The sequence below is a fragment of the Trachurus trachurus genome (assembly GCF_905171665.1).
Source record: "Trachurus trachurus genome assembly, chromosome: 9".
NCBI lineage: Eukaryota > Metazoa > Chordata > Actinopteri > Carangiformes > Carangidae > Trachurus > Trachurus trachurus.
The window spans coordinates 14539995-14557519 of record NC_139895.1 but is presented as its reverse complement, the minus strand read 5'-3'; the positions used below and the strand labels follow the sequence as shown (position 1 = coordinate 14557519).

The window sequence follows — 17525 nt, the reverse complement described above, 5'->3', positions numbered from 1 at the left end:
TGTGATATGAAACAAACATGCGTGTCATGAAGAGACTCTAGATATGTCTGGACATGTTTCTGTGTATGTAACACATCACTGTCAAGTAATTTTAGTCGCTGGCATCAGTCCCCCCCCCCCCCCCCCCCCCCGACTCTCAGCCAGCAGCTGCCTCGCTCACCCGCTCCGGTTCTGTTTGTTCCTTCGCGGCTCCCGTACGTCATTGTTGACAACAGTCATGGCGTCCTCAATGTCACTGCTCGGCTTGGGACGTTTAACTGTGATCAATGCAGCCTCTAAAGCGCTCCTGAATCCTATCAGGTAATCCCATATTGATTGTTTATTAGTTTTACAAACAGTCGTGTTACTGTGAGTCATTTTTTGTGGAGTATTTAGCTCCAAGTTGGTTAAAGACGAACCAAGGAGGCCGTGAGTCTGACATGTCTCAGGCTAATGATTGTAAGCTAACTAGCTATCACACAAATAAAGCTCGTTTAACGTTTCTGCTCTGCGTGTGGCATAGGGTTGTGAATTAAGATACATTAATACGTTCCTGCTCTCACATTTAAAGTGAACAGGCTATTAGCCAACGCCGGTGTTACCCCGTGTCCTTACAGCAGACCGCTAGCATGCTAGCTAGCAGGCTAGTGCAATGCTAGCAGGTCTGAATGGAAATCGACTCTGCAGGGCTGGATGCAGGGCTCCAGACTGCTCTAAATGGGGCTAAAGTACATTTTCCATCTACTTGCGCAGATGCAACCAGTAAACTTGCTATTTTTTGGGTGAAATATGGAAGTGTCCCCCTTAAAGAATCTGGTATCTGTCATTGCAGGTGTCAGGCCAATGTGTGTGAGGATCATGAATGAAAAAGAAAAAGGGGATACCTTGCAAGTCAATTTACAGTGTGCACCCCTAAACTTTCTGCTTGTGCTCTTAACATTTTAAGTTAAGGGACACTGTGCTCCTAGTAAAAAAAAAGTTAGTTTCTGGAGCCCTGGATACTATGAAGTGTTTTGGAAAATAACAGTTGGACACAGCATTAGCAATAATAAATCCCACAACGTTCCCACATTACAGTGAGATACAGACTCAATTATAATAGTGTTTAGTTGTGTCTCCACATTGATCATGCAAAATGACAGGATTTTAAGCAACTTTAGATATGCATTAAGGCAGTACATTATATTGTTTCTTGCAATAATATTTGTCCGCAAAGGTTTCTCGACATTATTTCTTTTAAAAGCTCTGTAATATTTTGAGTCACACACCGTTTTTTGTCAGGTAAAGAGGATCCTCAAATAGTGAAGTTCCAGGAAGGGCAGCCAAAGGTCATATCACACTGGGGTTATTTCTAGGTTTTGGTTTACTTCAAGAATCATCATGTACAAGATAAGATTGGTCATTAAGAGATAAAAGGTTTCTCTGGTGACAATAAATTGTAGTCCTTTAATTTCTTACATGGGTTGTTGTTGTTTTATAAAAATTGACAAATGTAAAAAAAATAATAATAATAATTTGAATGCACTCTCATTTGAAGACTTGAAAAATATTACATAAGGTTTAAAACTCTTTCATGACTGATAGATTTTGTCGGTTTCTTTGTTAAACTTTGAGTAAAAATTAGCTTTGATTTGCTCCAACCGTTAGATTCATGTTACAGTGAAATGGCAGAAACAGACAAGTGCTGATATTTATGAAGCTTTTATGAATTTACATAAATTTACATATTTAAAGTTAAAGTAAATTAAAATTAGTACTTAGTTATTAGAATTAAAATCTACTTGTTTCCCCTCGACTTCTCTGGATATGAAATCAATTAAGAAAAATTAACTGTTAAACATTTTCTTTTCTCACGCTCATCAGGTAAAGTTTTCTCATACATTTTTTTTTTACAGATGAGTGCAGTCTGCAGAGATAAATTGAAGAGATGACTTAAATAGCAGAATACTTTTTAACTGCAGTTGTGTACGTTTTGCACCACAAACCATATTAGTGTCGGCCACAATGTTCTTATTGATTAGTTTTTTCCTCTATGCTTATTTATATTCAGAGATGCGACAGAAGAGGAAACTCTGAATGTAAAGATCATACATTTGAAATCAATAAAATAGTGATTCTCCTGGTGTTATCTGCTATGTGATTATCTGGAGTAGCCCTTCCCCGGCTGAGCCATGATGGCACAGCCGGGGAAGGGCGTTTTTCGACAGGACACGGCTGCACATTCACAAAGAGCTACACAGTCCTCGCCTGACAGTTGACCACAGCCAACATTAAGCACGTCCTGTCATTAGGATGAGAGCGACAGTCTGCCAGAGATTCACCAGACAGAACTAATATGTGGTGGGAGGGGGGCAGGGATTCACTCCTGGTCTCTTCCTTTTCACTGCATCCTAACCCCGTCGCTTCCTCCAAGATAGTCAATGTGTGTGCAAAGTGTAACTTTTGCGTCATTCACTGCATTGTTGCTTGTCTGCCTTTGGCGGTTTGTGCGTTGCGTGTAACATCTATCTAATGGTTTTCAGGTCTACAAGCACATCAACATTGAGGCTGGCACAGAAACCAGGACAAGACACGCAACTTATTACAGTTGATGAGAAATTGGTAAGGATCCCTCCCTCTTCAACGTGACACACGAATTGGTGTTTGTTTGTCTGTCCTCCAATTACGTTCCTGGTAGATTTGTTAGAAAACCTGCGGCCTAAATGAGTTTCTAGTAGACAGTAGGCTTTTGTGACAATATGACGGTGATGGCATTGGTAGTTGTGTATGTTGGCAGCTCCCATTACTCCTCTCCTTTCATAACAAATTATCAGAAATGTCACCAAGTGGAGTTTTTCTAGGTGAAAAATGTGTTTAGTTTGATAATTGAATAATGTCTGATGCAGCTAAAATACTGATAAGCTTTTTTTTAAAACTCAAAATGCAGCAACAAAACAGCTGTGGAACCTTTTTTTTTTTTATAATGCCTAAAATAATGAACACCTCTGTGATATTCAACAAAATAGAGCATCATACCTTTGTGTTACTTCCGGTTTTTGTTGACTATTTTCACACTTTTTTTTTTTTAAAGTAACCACATTTTATGAATCACTTAAAATGACATGAACATTTATAGGTCACAGTTTTACAGTGCAGTCCAGGCTGTGTCCTCTGGTGACAGTGACCTTATGCAAAGAGTAGAGGAAGTGGAGGGGGAGGATGGGAATCTCCGTCTACTTCAAAATTGGATTTTATCAACACTAATTGCTTGCAGTCATCATCATTCACTGTAATGACTGTTACGTTTAGAGCCTTCTATGGTCTGGCACCTGTCTGTATTAAAAGAGTTACTGCATCAATGTAATCTCAGGCTCAATACAAAAGGAGACTGTGGTTGACATTGACGTTGCAGCTTTGCGGTTCTCGCCTGTTGGACTCAAGATGAATACTGTAGACATTTTTATTTATATTATTTTATTGTGAAGTACTTTATGACACCTGCTCTTGAAAGATGCTCTATAAAAATGACACACAGTGATTTATTTAGCTCTTTCTGACAAGTGGAAGCTTTGAAACTTAGCCGTGGGCTCTACGTTTGGCATCAAGTGGAGCATGTTGATTTACGTGTTAGCTCCTTTGTCTCTGTTAACATGACTTAGCGTGCACACGTCTAATCCAGTTATGCTTTGTTCTCTATCTTCTTAAGTCCACAATACATTAGCACTGACACTTTGAAGTTAAAGTGCACAGGTTATAAGTAAAATTCAATCACTAGTTTATTGTTCACCTAATCGTACATTTGCTACTTTTCTATCTGTTTCAGCTTCTCCCAGCAGAATAATTTAGTCCAGAATTATTATTTCTCTTCATCTCAGTATTGTAGCTGCTCCTTTGTACTGTATAAGCTCCTTAGTGATGGAAATACAATCAAAAGGGTGCCCCACTGATTCAGCATTGCACTGCTGTTGTATTTTTTGACACATAATTGAAGGCGAGGAAAAAAGTACAAAAAATGCCCAATTTCTGCAGCACATTCATAATTATTGTACTTTTTATTCCATGCATTTTCCATGCTTGTCAAAACTTGGCACCTGAGGAGCATTTTTTTTTCACATCTTTATGACATTTCGCCCTGGTTACATGTGAACGTGACCAAGACATCTTTCTCCAGTAACATTTTGAACCTGGGTTTTTTCAGTCTCTCATATACATGATGTTGATTGTGCATTTACATGCGTTACAGATGGTTTTCAGCATTTACTTTCATATGGAGCGACAGAATCCCTGAGAGGCTGAAATGCTGTATTTTATTCTCTTTCTATACCGAACAGTTGGAGACTACATCTGTGGCTTTTTCCTTTCATGACTCTCTCTGAACAGTCACAACACTGGTCAACTGATGTGGCTTGGGCACCCAACATAGCTCCACAAGCAGGTTTCAGCTAAATGTAATCAAAGCTAGTTCACAGTCAGGTCAACGGGTGATAAAGAAGTCACCGTATACTTTTTCGTTAAATTATGCGGTAAAGCTGTACATTTCTATTACATCAGACAGGGTCTGTGGTGCCCCCTTTCATTAAGTGTGAACGCTCAGTCTAGGCGGTGATGAGCGTGAATACGAAGCTGCCAAGGCTCGCAGCGTATACCGACTGTAAAAAAACAAAGAGGGATCTTTGAAGTAAACGCTTTGTCATCAAAAGACGAAGGAGATAGAAGATAACAGAGAAAAGGGGAGTTTGGTGGAGAATGTGGGAGTCTGTTGTGGATTTGTTTTTTGGGGGGGTGGGGGTTGGAGGGGGGGTTTGCTGTGTGTGGGCAGCGTCAGTGCGCTTTTGTCCCACACTGAGGCTGACCATACTGGCAGACAAACCTTTGGCTGGGCGGAGTGTCTGTCTCTGTCCTCTCAGTAGGGGCCACTGAGAGGAACAGCAGAGGAGAGGAAAAAAAGGGCCTCTAAAAAAATGGGGAGGGGGTGAAAGAAAAGAAGCTTGCATGGAAAAAAGTTTGTGAGACACCCTGAGACTCACGAAAAAGACAGTGGCCACTTCAGTGTTGCCGGCCACAGAGGTTCCTTTGTGGCGCGCTGGTGCTGGCGACGGCGAGAAGTACTCTAATGCTTACCCAGACAGGCCAAAAAGAGAGGCCTCAGCTGTTTACAGTACAGTGGTCTCTGTCTCACATGGAAGAGGGCAATGAGAACACCCTCCTCCCTTTTGGGCATTCAGCACATGTCAGCACGCTAGTCATTCATCAAGCTGTCAATAAGTGTGAATTGCGTTCTGGTGTTGGACCAATCAAACAAAGGTCTCAATCCACAGAGAGGTTATGCCAGGTTCGCACGCTGTCGAGTCGCCCGAGGAGAAAGTAAAGTGGTGTGCCACTCGTTGTCTAGTGAAGATTTCAGAATAACCTCATTTAGATGAGGTTGCACTTTGGCCAGGGGGAATTGATATTTTGAATTCGCTCCAACAATCTCTTGTCTGACAATAGTTGTGTGACGCTCATTATCTTGTCCTTAGTTCTCGTCTGTCCAAAAAATGCAAACCTTACAGGAACTTGTGTCTCTACAGTTTTGTTTGGCCGTCTCCATTACGGACAAATTTAGGCGATGAAGGGCAAGGATCTCCAGCAGCAGGTCAAAAATATGAACTAATCCAGTAAAGAGGAGTTTTAATGGCGTCTGTCAACAATTTTACTGCAGGCTGCTGACAAATAGATAAGAGGTGACGGTTTTAGTGTCTGATTAGTCATTAAAGCAGCTATAATCAGTATTTCTTTACAATAACAAAGCACCAAATAATGATCTGTAACATGTATATTGTGCCCTGTTGTTTATTTCTGATCTTTAGAGCATCTAAAGAAAGAAAGACTGTGCACTACAAGCACATTAGTGGGACAAAGACAGTGATTAGCTGGTGAATTCAGAAAAAAGATGAAGTGTATCGCATGTAGGGGTTAGTGGAGACAGAAACTAGAGCCAAAATGACAGAAAATTCAATTATTTCAGATTTAAACACATTTTTCAACAATCTTTTGTTCTTGGTTTTTAAGTTGTAGGGTTTGTTTCTCCTTGTTGATTTAGTAGATCAAGTGTCTTGGAGCTTTTAACTCATGGTCATTATAAAAATAAATAAATTGATGTCAGCCATATTTCTAACATTTTTCTGAAATTTCATCTGTAATTGGGAAATTAAATAATAAAACATCTGCAGTCTCCAGTGCAAATGTCAACTGTTTTCATTTCTTTCAAAGTATTTAAAATCTGTCAGGATAAACAACCCTCCTCCGAAAGTTTGGGATTTTTATGAGCGAGTCTTTGAAGGCATTGTCTGAATTACTGAGAAGGAGCCAAATAAAAAGACCTGCGTGATGGAGCTCCGGTGCCCAAAGCTGTTCCCTTGAGTGCCCATGCCGACCTGCTTTTGTTTGTAATTACTGTTTGATTAAGCATGCTGGGCAGCTCCCAGGGTCCAGCTGGCTGGCCACTGATACACAGCTTTACACGTAATGTCTGCGACCTCCCTCGATTAGAGTCAGGCCTCCCGCTTCACTCCCCGGCCCCTCGCAGAAACAACTGCAGTTATAACCTTCGCAGCTGCTTCAATATGCGATAATACAATACCCCCCCCCCCTCACTTACGACTGAGTGTCTCAAGGTCTACTCTGCTTCAGCCATGTCCAAGTGCACTCCCTCTCTCCACATAAAGACAACACCATAATCTTAAAGCGCTTGTGAAGCCTTGTTATAGAGTCCTCTAAAGGCACTAGAGTTTTATGAGACAGAGGAGGACAGTTATTAGGGAGTGTGGAGCTGAGGTGGAAAGAGGGAGAAAGATAGGGAGAGGAAGAGAGTATTAAAATTGGTTGGGTCCATTTGATGCCTGGCATGTTGAGTTTGCTAATCTGAAATCTTTGGTTTCTTGCAAAATGTAGAGCCCGGGCTCTCGCTTGGCAAGTTAACATCACATCTGGACAAAAGATGTGGGGTTTGATTGCAGCAAGGTAGTCGAGTCTAAAGGCAGGTTGTTGGTTGTTTTTTAAAGGCCTAAATTGAAGTCAGATTGAAAGAACCCAAATCTGTCAGTCAAGATTTGTCATGCAGAGATATCATAAAATCCCATGATACAGAAATCACTCAGAGGAAGCCGGTTATAACACAAGATCCTCTCAGTGCACCATTAGAGCTATTCAATCGGACAAGGCAGTTTGGTTAGCGCCACTTGGGAGCTCAATTTCAGCAGAATTAAATATGATTAGAAAATGTCTTTAGGCAAAGTAACTTGCAACTTTTAAACAGGCATTAGCTTTCACGTTTTAGAAATTGCAAGAAAATCGACGAAGAATGCACAGAATCACAATAAAAATCCAGCTATTCCAACTATGAGGATAAATTTAGCACAAGCAGTTTAAGTCTGCAGTACAGGGGTGTATATTCTCTAAGCCTCGTCTGGCCTCAGACACAGAGTGACCTACAGTGGAGCAGACCACATTCACCACCCCCTCTCCTCCCTCTCATCCTCCTCTCCCACCCTTCCTCCCTCCTTCCCACATAGACAACTTAAGTGTCTGTTTTGTCTGGTTGCCCTTTCATACGGCGCGCTTATGCAAAAAATCTCTCGGCTCAAGTTTGGAGTAGTGGGTCAGAGGATGTTGGTCTTTGAAGAGTGCCAGACAAGAGGCTTTATTATGTATCATCCACTAAATAGTATTTCATTCATTAACACTCTCTTCCATAGAGACTAAGCCTCTTAAGAGGACTTCTCAGCCCTGTCAGCGCCGAGTAGTTTTAGGAAGCATCTATCTGTAAAGTGTTGTGTTTGCAGAGTGGATAAAAAAAGGTTTGCTACTTGTGTTTGCCTACACTTTGCGTGTATCCGTTGGTTGTGCGCTAGCAGCTTCTAATTTTTCTGAACTCGATTTTGGTGTCTCCCACTATCTTCAGTCCGGTTTCTAATGTTTTTCAGTCTCTCCAGTGTCTGTATTGTAGTAACACCAACAAAAAGATGAGATTATCATTTTGAATGTAATTTTTGTTGCATTTTTGTTCGAATTCCTTTTCTTTCTGTAGAGCTGAAGATTATTCAACCGTAGATGAAGAGATAATGAAAATGTTTAGTTAATGTTCACCATAGTTGCGCTGTACCAAGTCTGCAGCTGAGCATTGCAGTTATCAATGAGTTAACCATTTTGTTCAGTTAATTATTAGATTACAAAATGCCCATCACATGTTCCCAGAATCGGCGGCTTCATAAATTCAAAGATGTTCAGTTCATCTGAAAACTGAAACGTTTTCCCTGATACGTTATCATACTCTTGGGTTCATTATATCGCGTCTTGCGGGGAAAAAGGGCCGTTATTCTTTGAGATGCTGTACAACACACAAACAAGTGTGTCCGCATCCGACATATTCATAAATGACCTCCTCCGCTGCCCCCTCCTTCCAGTCCTCAGCGGTATGTGTAATGTGAGATTCGAGATGACCCTCACGCCAGCTGCTTCTTGTTCTCCAGAGTTGAACCACTCCCACACATGAGCAAGCAACATAATATTTGTTTCTTTTAGAGACGCCCCCTATGTCCAATCAGTAATTGGCACGCTTTTTCCACTTCAAAGACGTCTGAAGGTGGGAACCGGCGGAGGCTGATGAGTGAGGCCCTTGGTCTGGGTGTGGGCTGGAGAGTGGGGGGTTAAGGGTGATGTGTTTGGGCTTTCACCACATGCTGACTCAACATGATTCAGCTCGGCCGACCTTATGACCCCTCCTGGCTGCCGAGCCGCAGTTAGGGCACACGGGTGTTCGTGCTACGATAGTCTGGACCATACTTGTGTCATGGCTGTCATGGTGTCCACCATTCCCCCCGTAATGAGGTGGTGGTGATGCCACAAGTGTTTTGTCCGAGTTAGTCATGCATAGACATCCTTTGTTTGTTTATTTGTTTGTCTTTTTGGTCACTGTACTAACAGGAAAATTCCCTCTGTGGCTCCGTTTAGATTCGTAAACCCTAACAAGTCTTAAAAATAGTTCTGCTAGTACCAATGTGTTTATACAAGCCGGTCCTGTGTGTGGACTATTTGACTTTGATTAGACAACGCACATGTCTGCAACTTGTGATTATTTTCACAATTAATCTGTTGATTATTTTATGGCTTATTCAGTTTATAATACATCAAAAAAGGGTGAAAAATAACCTTTAAACCATGATAATGTCTTAAGACGTCTCGCTCTGTTTAGCCAACAGTGGAGAACCCAAAGACTTTGAGTTCATAGTTACATAAGACAAAGAAAATCAAGCCAGAATCTCATGTTCATGTTCATCATAAATGATTATTGCACATGACACAAATAATTAATATTCATAGAGCTGAAATTATCAATTAAATAATCAGTTACTCAGCTGACAGAATTAAACAGCAGCCAATTGATGTACTTCAGTCACCTGTTCAGCAAAATTGCAAAAGTAACCCAGCCTTAGTATCAGTTTTCTGCCTTAGTCTGTTTTTAATTTTTCTCCTGATCAAATAATTGTGTCCGCACTAATCTGATAATTAACGGTTATCAAAACCAATTTGATTCAGTAAGTTATGTCCATACAGATGCTTCATGTTCTGTCTTCGCTCTCAACTTAATCGTAGAGTTGATCATTTTTACAACTAATAATTGAGCCAGAATCATCGTCAGAACAGATGTGAATTCCATTTTTATTGTTTCTTTTGGTTTAAAATGTAAAAAGCAAGGATCAAGTGTTCGGGTGTAAAAGCCAATGCTGTTCAATTCAAGAGTGGTGTGTGAAGACAAGGTCCTTGCACTCACATTGCATCTTGCTGTATCCCACGCTGCTCCAAGTCCCCCACTATGAAGCACTATTCAAAGCTCCACAAGCTTAAACAAAATCATGTGTATTGTACTTTACTTACAAAGATGACTCAAAACGTAATGTCTGACTTCAGTATTTTTGAGGGGGGGTTATTTTCTTTATTGGTAAATTACATTTATTCTCTTGTCAGATAATTCCCTTTACAAATATGCACGACACGACACCACAAAAGTCTTTCAACTTGTCTTTCATTTGGACCAGATCTGGAAATGATATCAGAGAGAAAATAGAGAGCACATTGAATCACTGACCAGGCAAAAAGGAAGAAGAAAAAAAAAAGCCACCAGCCTTTGCACACCTGGATGTATGGATTTCTCTGCAGATCCTCTCAGGCTCTGCCAGGTCGAATGGGGACTGTCGGTGGACGGCTATTTACAGGTCTTTACTGAGATGTTCAATTAGGTTCAAGTTAGGGCTCTGGCTGAACCGCTCAAGGACATGCAGAGTTGTCCGTAAGCCGCTCCTGTGAGGTCATGTGCTTAGGGTCATTGTCCTGCTGTACGGTAAACCTTCAGCCCGGTCTCGGGTTCTGAGCGCTCTCCTCCAGGTTCAGCTTCTCCTTGACCTTAAAAAGAAACAAAAAAAAAAAGACCCAGCCCCACAGCAGGATGCGGCCACCAGCAGGCTTCACTGTTGGGTGCCTGGTTTCCTCCAGACATGACACTTAGAATTGAGTCCAGACTGTTCAGTCTTCGTTTTCATCAGACCAGAGAGTCTTGAATCTCGTTTCTCACAGTCTGAGAGTCCTCCAGGTGTTTTTCTTTCTTCCCTAAAGCCCTGGCAGCTTTCTGGCCCCTCTGCCATAAAGCCCAGATCAGTGAGGGCTGTTGTAACCAACCTCCACACAGGATCTCTTCTCTTCAACCATCACATTCTTGGTCACCTCTTTTTACCAAAACCCTTCTCCGCTGATTGCTCAGTTTCTTTCTGGTCGTTCAAAGCCTCTACCTTTTAAGTGTGATGGAGGCCTCTGTGCTCTTGGGAACCTTCAGTGCAGCAATTTTTTTTGTATCCTTCCCCAAAACTGTGCCTCAACACAATCCTGCCACTGAGCCCTGCAGTCAGTTCATACCTCCTTGCGGCTACATTTTTTACTCTAATCTTGATTGCCAGTCATCCGTCCATCCAAGTTAAAGGATTGTAGCATAACAAAATGTGAAATTAGTGTTTGGGTCAGACTGCACTGTAGTAAAGTGAGGCTGCACTTCCAAGTTTTTCAGACTTGTCTAATCCATCTTGTGGTATAATAAAGAGCTATGGGGTGTTTTCTTTTTTTGGTCTGATAATCCTTCAAGCCCATGGGTCAGATGCTTAAACTGGACTTCTAGGGGAGTTCTTTATCGTCTCGGTACCTGAAACACAACAGGCCACCACCAACTCATCCTCTTACATGTCTTGGACTGAAAAAAAGAAAATGAAGCAAAATGGCGACTGGTGAATCCTGGAGGTTTGAGAGGAAATTATACCATGGATAAAAAACAAAAAACTTTCATAGAAGCATTTTATAACTCAAATTCGCCGGAGAAACTTGTGTTCTTTATACTTTTATTTCTCTTTGATGTCTTTCGTACAGTTTTTTTTACACTTGAGCAGGTTGAGATTTTTTTTTCTTGTTTACACAGAAATCCTCCATCCCAGATCTCTGTTGAGGCATTAGGGGTACCAGCTTTCAGCATTCTGGTGGGCCCAGTGGCCCCACAGCGACAAGCCCCTATGCTCTTTATTTGGCACGTAGCCTGGAGGTGTCAGAAATATCGACACGCTTTCACGTGACGGAGACTTTGCCAGCCTTTTTCCCCCCTTTCTTAAGCCCTGCATTCTGTCTGCCCAGCCAGGTATTGTAGGGCCCCGTGAAGGCCCTGTGAATAGTGTCAAACTTGATAGTTCTCATTTTGCTTCCTGTACATGGCAGAAGAAAAAGTGCCCACCGTGTGGGTTTTCCTTTTGTGATGGCCCTCTCTAGTCTTCCTGGGAACACACCACATTCCAGCCACAATCATTCCCTTTGTGAATCTGGGTATTGTGGGTGAGTCTGTTATGCCAATAACCCTCCTAGCTTTCAGTGTAATGCGTGCAAGTATCATAGAAAGTCTAGACTCGTATTTTTTGCAAACAATGCCAGATAATGAGCGGTGTGTTTTCAGTGATTTGGCAGAGTTTTTGTTTTGACACATCCTCCCTCATTCATGAAGGACCTTTTGTGCTCATCCACGCCTAAGATGTGATTTAAGGTCTGCTACATCTGGACAAATTATGGCACCACTTTACCATACATGGGCCTCATGTGTCAGTTATGGTTTATGTAACGCACATACGCGTAACCATAGTCTGGTCTGCTAATCCCAAGGGTATAATTTCTAATGCGTCTCGGAGAGGGATTTTCATGCATCTATCCCCTTGAACAAAACAGACCCACAGAGCTGCTAAATGTTTCTCGCTGCTAATTTTATTTATCTCAACTCAAAAAAAGAACAATTTGTACACGATTGTTCTCCTCAATTTACATCTCCAAATTTGTCAGGGTTCACTCTGTACAAAGAAGTTGCGTTCTCAGGACGTTTTTCTCACCTCTGGCTTGTGGAGTACAGATCTTTATCCACTGAAAATAAAAACATGTCCCCTGTCTGCTGAAAGAAAAACTTAAAAACATGTTAAATTACCCACAGGAAATCTCCCTCTGTTGCTCTCTCACACTGTCTTGTGTATGATTGTGTCATGAACTGTCCACCGTTACCCCCTTTGGGTGAAGGGAACATGTTTTCCTCCTCTCTGTGACAAGAGGGAATTGTTAAGGTTAAGTAGATAGGGCAGCCGGAAATAATTACCGAGCACTTGTGAAGTTTTTTTTTCCCCCTTTTGTTCGTCTTTTCCCTTTCATTTTAACAATCTTTTCAATGTGCAGATCTTGTTTATGATTAAATTCAGTCTGGTCTTGCCTCTTAGCATGGCAAAAGATATTCCACTGAAACGAGCAACAGTTCAGCAATTGGACCTGTAATTTCTTAGGCTTAAATACCATTGGAAGCTCCTTTGGCCGCCGGGGGAAAGGCGGGCTTTTGTGTAGGGTTCATGCAAAACGACCCCCTTTCTACAAATCAACTGGCAGATGACAGACAATGATGAAAATTTGATTCTTTGAAGTTGTAATGGCCATTGAAATGTGTAAAATTCTTGTATTGAAAGGAGAGCACCCTGGAAAGCCCTCAGTCTTGGGTGGCTGCTGCCTGCATGCTGGGAGGTTCGTCTGTGTTTTGTCGCCGACTTCCCATTGCTTGTTTGCTAATTCCCTAAAGAATTGGACCAGATCCTTGATAGGAGCTTGAAGGGGGCTCCAGTTGCTCAGGAATATGCATTTAGTACGCCCAAAGGCCCCCCCCTCCTCCTCTTGTCGCGCTGGCCTACTTTCTGATGGTCTGGAATAAATCACCTCAAGTATTAGGCATTAATTTCATCCACCTCGATGCAGAAGAACAGCATAACGGCGGCCGTTATATTCTTATTCTTTGGTGTGCTTTATTTGTCCTTTGAATAGATTATTGATTTTCCACATATGTAAGTTATGGCTTTCTGATTTTCTTTTTTTTATGGCACTCATATTTAGTTACACTAAAATCCTGCACAAATTTTAAGCCTGAAAAACAAAAATGTAAATTATTGAACTGGTGACTGATAAAAGTATTCAGCCCATTAAACGCTGATGGACGTTTACAAGCTTCACATAAAAAAATATATAAAAAATAAACAAAATTCTGATGAGTCAAATCTCAGAGATGTATATGCAGACACGGTACTGAACAATAAAAATACTATCCAAACTTTTAGTTGATTTTACAATGCCAATAAAAAGGGTTCACTGTGGATTCTCCATATTTCATGTTTTTTCTGACACTGAAGATGAGCTTGAGCTTTTTTTGACCCTGATATTTGAAGGTGAAAATAAATCTCCACTGACTGATGCGAAGCACAAAAATATAAAACACAAAGCAGTTGATCACCTAAGTACTTTTTATAGCCACTGAACATTTTCCTAACCCCATCTTCTCTGACATTAAGAAGATGCTGTCAGACCTGCCGAGTCACTTTCAGATGACCTGTCTCAACCAACGCACACACATTTATCTTCTCACAAAGCCCTTGCTCTTTGTAGGGGGAAAAAATAAGACATCAGTCACCAAGTCCAGTGGAAGTCAGAGAGGTTGTGGAGGACCACTGCTCAGAAACATGTCAATTTCGTTTCTCCTGGTTCCATGTTTTGTGATTAATTCTCCATATATCATGTACTGGATTCACAATGAATGTAGTTGTTTGCCTACATGATCGCAAATCAATGACTGGAATTCATGTGTTTGTAATGTGGACAATGATTTGTCAGTTAGATGGTAATCAACAGCTAAATTAAACAACTGATCAATCTGTAAAATGTCAAATACTTGCTGGTTCAATTAGAGAATTATAATTATTTTCCTAAACATGTGTGATAGTAAATTGAATAGGCTTTGACATTTATTTTTACAGACACAATAATGTTGTGGGAAATTGTCTGATGTTTTTGAGTCAAGGCAATCGATTGTTATTAAATGCGATGAATGATGTCATACTATATAATATTTATTTCTGATGATATGGTGACATTGATATTAACTCTGTTACTGACCGTATGATGTCTTCACCTCTGTCTCTCCCTAGGACATCACCCCCGTGACAGGGGTCCCCGAGGAGCACATCAAGACCCGCAAGGTCCACATATTTGTCCCCGCTAAAACTGCCATGCAGTCGGGCGTCAACAGCACCAAGAAGTGGAAGATGGACTTTGATACCAGGGAGCGCTGGGAGAACCCACTGATGGGCTGGGCCTCAACGTAAGAATCCCCTGACTCCACCTGCAGCACATACTGTAGGATGAAATCAAGCTTTATCATTACTATTTAATCAGACATTTACTTTTCTTTGTTGGGCAAATAGTTCTTTCATAGATCTATTAATAAAGGACTGATGAATGGGCATTAGTGCTATACATTAGCCTCACAGGTTTTGACCGTCACTCTCCTTACGTCCTTACAGACGCCTCCTCTGATATTTACCTCCAGTGATGTGACTGTTGTGTGTTAACAGCTGTTTGTGTCTTTCAGGGGTGATCCCTTATCCAACATGTTGCTGTCCTTCTCCACCAAGGAAGATGCCATTGCTTTTGCAGAGAAAAATGGTAGGAATTTTAAACAGACGAAATTAAAGCAAAACATTTGTATAAAACATGTGGCAGTAACTGCATCAATCATCAACAATCAGCTCAGTTTAAAATGAGACACTGAACAGTTTTACTAAAATTGAAATGAAAATGAACAGATTGACAGCTCAGTTTTCAATTAATTCAATATAATTATGTAACATGAAGTTATTATTAGCTGTATTATTGATACCCGCCTATAGTAAGTTATCACTAGTAGAAACATTTTGATGCTTCAGACTGTTAATCTGGATCAATGTGTAATTGGAGTCATTTATAGCAGTGCGTGACTTGGTTATCCTTAGTGGTAGCTGAAAGCTTTTCTATTGAATATAATTTCAATGAAATATTGAATATGTTGTCAGTTATATTTTGGAAAGCAGGAGAACAGATTGAATCCTCCGCAGTTTATCAAGTTTATTATCAACAACAGATCAATCCTTCCAGCTGGGATCATCACACTCTTTGGACAATATATATTTTAAAATGTTGACAGATAACGAAACTTTTCAGAGCAGGATTGTCCTCAGGTTATTGTGAAGTAGCTGATGGCTCTTAAAATGCTGTGTTGCAAATCAGTAATAAGGCATTAAGGGAATATGTCTGATGGACCAGTGAGATCATATCAAAGAGTGTGAAATGGTGCTGCGTTAGTTAAGGTTAAAGAGATTTTTGTGTCGAGCAACAGAAATTTCACTTCAACCCTAAGAACTGAACCATCTGGGAGAGTTTGTTGAAACTAAGTGAAGAAACTGGCGTTCTCTGTTTATTGCACCATGAAAGCGATTAGTGCGGTTCTGACTACACACAGCCTGTTGATGTCTACAAAACACCTCATTGTGGTTGGCACCGGTCCAGACTGAACATACTTGACGCTCTGGCCCCCATCACTTCCTCTCATGATGTTGGTTTCTGTTTTTTTTTTTTTTTTGCTCTCTCTTCAGGTTGGAGCTACGATGTCACAGACAAGAGGAGCTCAAAGCCTCGGGTGAAATCCTACGGGGCAAACTTCTCCTGGAACAAGAGGACCAGGAGGTCCGCTAAGTAAACTGAAGACACACATCTGTTCGTCGGCTTGACCTCAGTCCAGACCTGTATCATTCTTGTCAATAAATGCAAAATTATATATATGGAAACCAAACATTTGGGTCATTATCGCTTTTATTTTTCAAACATTCACCTCATTACTGACTACCTGCTCGATTTATGAAGTGTTTGCCTCGAGTCGAGTTGTGCAACAGCAAAACAAAGAGGAACATATTATTACAATTAGAACCTGTTTAAAGTCTGGGATAAATAGATATGGTGGCCAAAACCTGTGACATTTTTCCTGCGTGAGTGTTTGTTTCCATCCTGTTACCTGAATTGTTTCAGTGTTTGGAAAGCTGCATAACTGGAAAATAAATAAATAGCAACTTGGAATGTTTTTTTTTTCTGAAAAAGGCTAACAATTGTTTTTACTGCAGCATCTGTGAGGAGTTTTATAATGACACAACAATGACCCACATAATACAATTACTCTCACTAATGAGTGATTGATTGTATTTATAAAAAAAAAAGACTCCTCAAGATCAAAATGTTGTCTTCTTCTGAGCAAGTTTAAACCCCAAAAGTATTTTATGTTTATTCTGAAATGTAATAAGAGAAGCAGAATCATCTGCACAAATGAAAGGCCTGAGCTGAGGAATGTTTGAAATCTCAGCTCGTAAAATAACTTGTAATGTTTAATTGAATTTCACAATAGCTGCCAGTTAATTTTCTGCCACTCAACTGATGCCAGTTCAACTTTATCAAGTTCCACATACCAGCAGCATATATAAAACAAGAGGCACTTAAATTCAGGTTCAAAAGAGTCGAACCATCCCCTTTTCACAGATCCCAGGTTTATAGCTCGATTCCAAATGGCGAGGAAAGAGTACGACTTGTAAAGCTGGAGAATTAGTCTGCATTTTATGTGAAGCACATGCTGATTTCCATTTTTGGACTAGAAAAAGCTCTTTTTAATCTAGTTATTTGCCCCAAAATGCCCATTTCTCAGTAAGCCAATAACATGGTCGGGCCGGGATGTAACTCTCCTGCTCCCTGTGGAGAAAAAGTTGAGATTTTTGGAGAAGCCATAGATTCTTTGAAATGCCCAGCTATTCACACGTGGCCGTGCACTTGTTGCCAGCGCTTGTTTGTGGTCTTTGTGTTCAGTAAACAGTGGTGTTACTCTGCGCCCAGTCCCAAACTGCGTGACTGCACTGATATTCACACACCAATCATGGCCGCCTAATTGGTATAGCCCTTCGTTAATTAACGCACTGCATTGCAAATCTCTCACAGCCTTGCGCTCGCTATTTATTTTGCTCTGTCGCTCGGCACATCAAAAGAGCTGATCTGATATGAGTGTAATGGTCCATCTGAACTGCAGGACATGAATGACAGCATGTGTTGCCCCCCCCCCCCCCCCCCACTCCCCACTCTCC

The 17525-nt window shown here is 41.0% G+C and overlaps 1 protein-coding gene across 1 annotated transcript; it reads left to right on the top strand.

Moving 5' to 3' along the window:
- The first annotated feature begins 179 nt into the window (after nucleotides 1–179).
- On the top strand, nucleotides 180–16198 carry ndufs4 (NADH:ubiquinone oxidoreductase subunit S4). Its single transcript, XM_083979283.1, has 5 exons — nucleotides 180–300; nucleotides 2502–2580; nucleotides 14520–14692; nucleotides 14963–15036; nucleotides 16002–16198. The coding sequence occupies exons 1-5, from the start codon at nucleotides 218–220 to the stop codon at nucleotides 16103–16105; spliced, it is 513 nt and encodes a 170-aa protein (XP_083835409.1). The 5' UTR covers nucleotides 180–217; the 3' UTR covers nucleotides 16106–16198.
- The last annotated feature ends 1327 nt before the right edge of the window (nucleotides 16199–17525 follow it).